The sequence below is a fragment of the Silene latifolia genome, chromosome Y (assembly GCF_048544455.1).
Source record: "Silene latifolia isolate original U9 population chromosome Y, ASM4854445v1, whole genome shotgun sequence".
NCBI classification, from domain to species: Eukaryota; Viridiplantae; Streptophyta; class Magnoliopsida; order Caryophyllales; family Caryophyllaceae; genus Silene; species Silene latifolia.
Genome location: NC_133538.1, coordinates 358,564,755 through 358,573,993, shown reverse-complemented (window position 1 = coordinate 358,573,993; position 9,239 = coordinate 358,564,755). Strand labels below are relative to the sequence as shown.

The 9,239-nt window shown below is 41.1% G+C and overlaps 1 protein-coding gene across 1 annotated transcript; it reads right to left on the bottom strand.

Moving 5' to 3' along the window:
• Positions 1–4,296: 4,296 nt before the first annotated feature.
• Positions 4,297–4,893, bottom strand: LOC141631695 (uncharacterized). Its single transcript, XM_074444332.1, has one exon. The coding sequence runs from the start codon at positions 4,891–4,893 to the stop codon at positions 4,297–4,299; it is 597 nt and encodes a 198-aa protein (XP_074300433.1).
• Positions 4,894–9,239: the final 4,346 nt, after the last annotated feature.

The following is a 9,239-nucleotide window of genomic DNA, read 5'->3' as shown; positions in this document are numbered from 1 at the left end:
AACAACTCATGTTATTCCCCGTTAACTTATTGGTACCCCAACTATTTCCTTATTATTCCACAATCCAAACCCGACCATTTGCCAACAAAAAATCACTGAGTCATACTCAAGAATGATCATCCTCACATGTCCCCCAAACTTCATTTACTATCTACAAGTATAAACGATCGATAAGTATCCAACCTTGATTATATGCCACTCATCATTCATAAGTTGTCCCTTACAATCGACTCACTCAACTTAAAACTTAGTATAAGCTAGATCTCTTTCTAGTACCTCCAATTCCCAAACTTAACGACTATATATACGATTCCACACACCTGCAGAAATGGCTTTTGGCTACGATTAAAAATGGCTTTTGGCTACGGTTCCTCAACCGTAGTAAATCAAGGCGTTGCCTTAGCTAAGTACCTTTGACTACGGTCAACAACCGTAGCCTTATGTTGATAAAAGGCTACGGTTTTTAAGAAATAACCGTAGTGATATGCTATTATAAGGCTTCGGTTATATACATTAACCGTAGCCATAAGTGATATTAATTTTCATATGGCAATATGCAATCAATGAGCCGAAAATCAAAAGCAATACATTAACCCAAACAATGTTCACAATGATGCACACATTGTCTGCCTACAATTTCAAAATTAACCATACAATAGTAATTATTGTGCCATTATCCACTACAATTTCAAAACTAGACAATAATGATGTTTTGTGTCAATACATAATTACCAAAATTGTCCCTAAAATAAGTAATCCATAAGTCTTGAACCTCGTTGATCTCTTCAATCGTATATGCAACCTTCGATCCAAACCACTACCAATAAATCAAAGTACTTATTAGAACCCAAAAAACAAACGTTGAGCTCGATAGAATGAAAACTCATGTTTTAAATAATAAATACCTTCTTATGAACTATTTTTTTTTTTTGACAACTGTAAATAAAGGTTCTACAATCTCATAGCATGACGAGCTACGTCATGCGCTACTGTATTAAGATACCTAGGAATATAATAGAAACCTAAACAGTGAAAAGAAGCATAATACTTATTACGGTCTCATGAGAATACCCTTTATAGAATGGCTTGCTCTTTCATGTCCTGCAATTTGCGTGATCAATTGTAGGCAATCAGACGCCACTTCCAAGTGAAGGATAGCCCTTCCTTCCGCCCACTTTAAGACTTCCAAAATACCCAAAGCCTCTGCCTGCAGCGGAGATTCCGCCCGCATTTTCCTGCCTTCCTTTGTCACGACCATACCATTGCTGTCATATCCCACCCATCCTATAGCTGCATTGAAGTTTTTGTCCCAGCTAGCGTCCACCTTTACCGCGTGGTTCGGCAAAGATGGTAATTTCCAATAATGAGTACTGGGTGGCCATTCTTAATCGCCAAGTTATCTTGTGAGAGCACTTCTTCTGGCAAGTCAGTTGGGAATTGCCTATTCGTATTCCTCTCCACTTGTAATCGAAGACCACTAAGACTGCTGTCAATACTCATCGCAATGGACTGGAAAAGGACCTGTGCAGGGAGTAAGGACCCTTCAAAAACCATTTTATTCCGAAGTGTCCATATGCCCCATAGCGTGGCTAAGAATCTAAGAACTCTCTGCTCCCCCTCCTGAAGTTTCTCAAGGTACCGGACCTAGTTAATGATCCATTCTCCAACATCGACCATTTCCGATCCCTCCGTTCGGATTCCTAAATCCGACCCTGCCCATACTCTAGAAGACACGCTACAATCCCTGAAAACATGTTGGGCCGTTTCCACATAATCTTGGCTATGACTGCACAATTTACACTCAAAATTTTCCCCAATCCTTCGTTTTTCAAACTCCTTACCCACAGGTAGGGTACCTGTAATAATTTTCCAAACGAGGATCTTCCAGTTGTTTGGACCCGGTAAGTTCCAAAAACGTGATTTGCAGAAGTTTATCCCTATTTCACTTACCCTTTTCTTATCTTTAGCAGATCCTTTTTTGTGGAAAAACTCCTGAAAAATTAAGCCATAACCGCTCTTAACAGAATAATCTCCATCCCTTGTGTACGGCCAGAAAACCTCATCTTTAATCTGCGATTGACATAGTGGCATAGCAAGAATACGAGCCGCGTAATTTTCTTGGAACAAAGACCTCACAAGCGCGACATTCCATGTTTGATCTGGAAGCCAAAGTTGATGCACTGTTAAATCCCTTAGGTGCATGAAACTGGGGTCCAGCAGGTAGTCCCTTGGTTCCGGTCGTGAGCCGTCTACCCAATTAGAGTTCCAGACATTCAAAGTAGAATTTGAACCCGGTTTCCATCCAACTTTCTCCATAATCAGCTCCAACCCATACAGAATTACTCTTGTCCCCCATGAGATGTTCGCTCTATTCTTGATAGCCGTGTCCTCAGAAAAAGCTGCTTCTCCAAAAACCTTCCTACGGAATATTCTACTAAACAGGGAGTCATCTCCAGAAACCAAACGCCAACCATGCTTGGCCAAGAGTGCCTTATTGAGGCACTCAATGTTTCGAATTCCCAGACCTCCCGAACTCTTAGGGCAACTCAGGAAGTTTTTACTACACCAGTGAATATTTTTTCCCCCCTTACACCCAGTCCACCAAAATTGCGACAATAAAGAATTAATCTTCCTTGCCACACTTACCGGTATTTTGAAAACCGATAGAAAATAATTGGAAAGGTTGGATAGAACTGAATTAATGAGGGTTAATCGACCCGCTGGTGATAGAAAAATTCCATTCCACGAAGATATTCGTTTCGTCACATACTCAACAAGGGATCTAAAAATCCCCTGTTTTGATGCTTGGAACTCTGCGGGAATTCCCAGATACTTACCAACGCCCTTGTTATTCCTCACACTTAGCACTTGTATTCCTTTTTGGGCACTAGCCAAGGTGGTACTTGGACTGAAGAGTATACCTGACTTCTCGTGATTCAATTTTTGACCCGACGCTTCGCAGTACTGATCAATAATCCTTTTTAGGTTTTTTGCGGAGTTATACCTGTCTTCAAAGAAGAAAACAGAATCATCTGCAAAAAACAAGTGAGTAATCGGCTTTTCCTCCTTGCATAGAGCAATGCCCTTTATCATCCCTGCATTACTTGCCTGGTCGATGAGACTCCCTAGTACTTCCATACAGAGTATAAACAAAAATGGGGATAATGGATCTCCCTGTCGAAGACCGCAATTTGGCTTAAAACGAGGTAAGGGTGAACCATTGAACAACACCTCATAAGTGACTGATGTAACGCAGTTCATAATAAGCTTCACTAATTTATCAGGAAAACCATACTTACGGAGAACTGCTTCCAAAAAGTCCCATTTAATTCTGTCGTAGGCTTTACTCATGTCCGCCTTGAAAACACACTTACCATACTTACCACTCCTATGACTGGTGACTTTATGAATAGCTTCGTGTGCCAGTAAAATATTGTCACTTATGAGTCTTCCCGGTATGAAGGCATTTTGTGATTCGCTCACGAGCGATCCCATCACCCTTGCAACCCGATTAGTAATACATTTGGAAACTATGCGCATGAAAACGTTACACAAACTAATGGGTCTATAATCCGATGGCCCTTCAGGATTATCTACTTTCGGTATCAGTGTAATAAAAGTCCTGTTGAATTCTCTTAAGACTCTACCCGAATTAAGAATTGATAAAGCAGCCTTAGTGACATCATTTTTAACTAGGGGCCAGCATTTCTGGAAAAAACAGGCCGGAATGCCATCCGGACCAGGTGATTTAAACTTCCCCATCTGAAAGACCGCACAACGTACCTCTTTGGCAGTGAAGGGCTTGTTAAGAATTAGAAATTGGTCAGATGAAACCCTCTTGGTAACCGAAGCAAGGATACCTTCAAACCACGATTCCGGCCTTAGCCCAAGATCCCCATTATTATAATCGTCCGCTTCATAAAGAGTCTTGAACATCTTTTGAAATTCCATACCAACAAGGTAAGGGTCGTAAATCCAAGCACCCCTTATATCTTTGATACCATGTATATAGTTTCTACCACCTCTACCTTTCACCCAGTTAAAGAAGAATTTCGTACATGCGTCGCCATCTACCGTCCATTTCACCTTAGCACGTTGCTTCCAAAAAACCGCTACCGCACTAGCAAATTCCTTTACTTCGACCTGAGCTTTTATGAGCTCTTTATCTCCTCCTCCGGATGTCGCAGTAGCCATCCCTTTTTCCAGCTTCGAATCAAACTCATCCCATTTAATCCTCCATTCCCCCTTTTTATCAAGCGCCCACTTCTTCACAGAAGTCCTTACACGGGCCAGCTTTCAAGCAACCTTGTAAGCCGGTGACCCCAACACACTAGGCGACCAAACAATTTGAATGCCTTGCAAACACTCCTCGTAATCAAGTGCCCAAGCATCTAACTTATATGGTTTTTTTCCTTCGTTCCTGGTCAGCTGTAAATCCACCTCAATTGGTGCATGATCAGACAATTGAATGGGATAATGTTTAGTACCCGTATTTGGAAAGAATAGCAACCAATCCTTCGATGCCATTGCTTTATCAATTCGTTCATAGACCCTCTTATTCCCCTTCCGGTTATTGCACCATGTGAATCTGGGTCCCTTGAACGGTATATCAATCAACTCATTACGTAGCTTCCAGCTAATGAAGGCATTTGCTCCTTCTATGGGTCTCTGACTATTACTTAATTTATCATATATACAATCCACTTGGTTGAAATCTCCCACAATAAGGAAGGGGTATGTACAAGAATCCATCCACTTTTCTAGCTCCATAAGAACATGTGTGTGATTTGCCACTTCCGGTTCACCATAGTAGAGCACGAGGTACCAAAAGAGACCATTAAATTTCTTAACCAACAGGATGATATAATTTTTACATGCCATTACAAGGCTCATTTTTGCCTCCTTTCTCCATCCTACCCATAGACCCCCCGAAGCCCCTATGGCATCGACTCCAAAATGTTTCACAAAACCTAAGGATCTAAACATTGGGAACACACTACTAACATTACATTTGGTCTCAATTAAAAACATAAAATCATAAAACTTACTACCTAATAACGCTCTTATCTTCGGAATTGTAGGAGAGAGTGTGTTATTAAGGCCCCTACAATTCCATATCAGGCCAATCATGGTGAGTGAGGAGGTTGTGATGGGCCAACCTCCGCAAACCCCTTCAGAATAGGATCAGCATCAGCATCAGTAGCCTTTCCATTAACAGAACACGATGAAGAATCAGAGGAATCAATCATCACCACATCTTGCACACTCACCCTGAAACCATAGCTCCTCTTCTGCCCAACATTTTCTTGAATGCCCAGGCCAATACAGCTCCTCTTTGCCAATTGTCTCAAGTATTCCTTTGCATTCTCCAAAGATTCTTTAGCAGTTTCAGGGATAATATAATCCCCCACATCAGTGCAACACTTTCTTTTCCTAGCATTAGCAATTTCCTCCTTGCAACCAAGTCAGTAAATCGACACGTGATATGCATCCGCCCACCCCATAAAGCCATCTGATATGTTCCCAGAAGATACCTCACCAATGAGTTTGGACATTGAACCAACTTGTGGAATATCAAACATTTTCCTTTTTCCCTTATGAACTCTTTCCCCTTTGCTAACCTGGGCTCTCTCCTTCTCTTCATTTTCCCTAAACAGAATTTCAAGTGGTTTCAAGGTGGATGAAACAGCCTGCAACTCCTTATCCTTCTCCATAACTCCCACTGACTTCAAAGAAACGGGTAACTGGTCTTCAGGTATGCATTCATTCATAATTTCTTCCCCATCTTCAGCAGCAACAGTCTCAGCAGCACATTCAACAACCAGGTGTGACCTATCCTGGCCTTCCTCAGAATCCTCAGATGAGATTAGGATCACAGCATCCATAAATCTACCCTCAGAAGAATCACGGACTCTTGGTGAGGCAGACCCTTCCCTCAAATATCCAGACATCTCAGAATGAGAGGAATCAGAATCAGAGTCACTGATGATGATGACCTCATTAAGCATGTCATCTCCTTGCACATCCATCTCTCTATTCCCATTTCCTCTATCAGGCACCACATCAGCAAAATTGACTCCTTCAAATACCTGCTGCACGTATCCATCAGGGTAATGATACATGATAGGCATCCCCCTGGGAGGAGGATCAAAAGTCTGATTGAAACCTCTATGATCATCATCAATGCGAGCCCAGTTCTCATCCCCTTCAACTCTGTCCCTAATAATATCCTGAATTCTTTGATCCCTATCTAGCACTCCACTCAGACTCCCTTGACCCGCATAGGTTACATAAGGATCATTCACTTGCAACTGCACGAGCACCTCATTCTGATTGACATTTGGGTTGTCAAACTCTTCTTCAGCACTGTGATACATCTCATTTTGACCCTCATCTTCATTTAGCCACCCCCCTGCCCCTGGCCTCACCCCACCCAAACCCCTATTAGGAACATGTAGCATTTCAACATCCTGATCAGCACCCACACCAGAGCCAACTCCTTGCATCTCAACAACCCCATTCATATCTCCCTCAGCCTCCTCCATCATTACATCCACTGGAGATGGTGCCCCTTCCCTAGTACCCCTCTCCACATTTGCCCCCGTCCCCACTTGGAACACCACTGGTCCTGCAAAGGGTTGGGACGTGACTGCAAACCTCATACCAGGTACCACACGCCTCCCTGGTGTAAGCCCTAAATCAAAGTCTACAGCTCTTTCAGGTGACTCACTCCTATACCTCTGTCTAGGCCTCCTCATATTTTATCCCAACCTAACTCTTGAAGAAGTGAATCTAGTGGTGGACGGTGTGGCCCTTAAATCAAGACTGAACATTGTATGAGTACTGTGCGCCTGAAACACAGCAAACCCCTTTTCTACAGACTTGTCTAACATGCCCTCAATACTTGAGACAACAGACGCTAGGCTCTCCCTACACTGACTCCCCCTATGACCTATCTTTCCATATCTAATACAGTATTTAAAGACATCCTCATATTTGAACTGGACCCAAAGTAAGTGCCCCATATCCATTGCTAAAAAGAAACCCGGCACTAGTGGTTCATTTAGTTTAATGCAGACCTTTATTCTGAGATAATCATTGTCAGGGACGAACTCAAAAGGTTCAACATAATACTGATGGCTAAGAAGCTTACCCGCCACATGAGCCACATACATGTTAAGGTACTCAAACGGCAGGCCACACACACGCACCCAAACTTCTGCGTATGGAAATCTCACAGTACGTGGTATAGTATCAGGGTACCACTTAGCCAAGACCATAACCGCCCCATCAATAGTCACCGTTGTTCTAGCAAGAAGACCTTCCTGGTCAGCAGTATCTTCACAATGGAAGACATAGATTTCCCCCATTCGAAAAGCAGTAATCCTCCCATTTGAGGTCCATTTCCTTTCAATAACATCATTCACCTTTTCTGCCTCAAAGAGACGATAGTCAACCAAGAAACCCACAACGCATTTTCCCCAAAACTCCCGTGATTGACCAAGTTCAGCTGGGTCCACATTAATCACTCCTCCCGACCTTGGGTACCTCCAGATATTAACATGAAGTGGGCTCATGGGGTTGAACTCAGCATTCTGGAAGGGTTGGTGGAAATTCTGGTTCTAGTGAGCGTTTTGCAGTTCCTCATAACGACCAAACCTTCTTATGAACTAGATAGAATGAAAGCTCATGTTTTAAATAATAAATACCTTCGTATGATTTTTAATGTTCTGGTAATACCGTCTCACTATATTTAACATATACCAGCATCACATAGTAGAGTCACACTAGTAGCTAATCAAGAGTTGCTTTTTGGTTGAGTCCGTCTTAATTTAAGACCTCCCACAACATCCTTTTATTTTCATTTTTATTTCAATCGGGTGTGAGAGCCATCTTAATTAAGCATGGGCATTTTTATTTCAATCGGGTGTGAGAGCCGTCTTAACACTCTTAAATTAAGACGGTCTTAAATAAGAAATGTTGGCTAATCACGGTTAAGTAGTTAACTATCTATCGATACATTGCTTCTATTATAAACAAGAATTTGTGTTATAGGATTACCAAGTAGTAGAATCAACCCCCTAGAAAAGTATCTCTATCAGGGAGTCACAACATATAAATGCCATAAGTCGAGAAACTAATTAGTCTAAGGCCTTAGGAAACAAGTCTCCAGTATCTACGTTGGTCTATCCTCCAATTCTCATTTCACAAAAACAACTACTCGAGTTTTAAAATCTGAAAGGAGGTCCACCTTTCTTAATTAAAATATCAATTTGATGAGTAATAATTCATCTATTTCATTTGTTATGCTTATTTGAGCTGGTAGATTTCATTTTTAAATCTAATGCATGTGAAAAATATATCAATAATTTATATGTAAATATAGCACATAACTCTTACCAATAACATTTTCTTCTCCTCAATAGCAACATCAATACGACCGAGGGAGTATGTTATATGTCCACTTGCTCTTTACAGAGAAATAAGAGGCAGAAAGGAGCTTAGACAAAACTCTAGCTACCACTTATTCCTTATTTTCATTCTTTGTTTTGATCACATATATTCATATATAATTAAAAGAAAAAGCTTAGTTAAGGGTGTAAGCTACTTGTCTGAGGTGCGTTTTTAGCTCAGTTGTACACTTGTCTAATGCTGCTAGCATTAATTTCAATGGACGGAGAAGAACAATAATCTGGCAAACTTATCCCAGCATTGATGTGTTTAGTAAACTACGAGTTATAAAACCTATTACGTGGCTTTTCGAAAAATGTACCCACTACTAGTCTAAACACATCAGTAGATTACCAAAGTTTACACTAACTTTGTAAGGATAAACTTGAAGGCTTTTCGCTAAGTTAAGATAGAAAATGTGTCAGTGTCAATAGTAGCCCTGACGTACACAGTAATGTACCAATGTCCATACAAGTGATCAAGAAAGTAGCATCAAAAGTTGAGATATGATAAATAAAAACATAGAGTAAGTATAGTATAGGCAATACATTGGTAGAGAAAGTAGAAGTAAAAAAGAAGAAAGACGGTAGAGGAGGATTAACCTATGTCCTTATGCAGCTAAGTCAATATTTTGCTGCAGAGGAGAACTAATTGGCTGCCGGTAGCACAAGCATTGATTAAATTTGTACTGAGTAAATGCAACCTTTCCCTTCGCTTTATCCTCCACCTTACTATGGTACTGCCCTCATCAAACCTCATTGAAATATTCTGCTTATCCATAATTCAAC

Bases quoted from the DNA above. Each gene is read 5' to 3' on its own strand.
- LOC141631695 (XM_074444332.1), bottom strand. From the start codon at position 4,893: ATGAGCCTTGTAATGGCATGTAAAAATTATATCATCCTGTTGGTTAAG.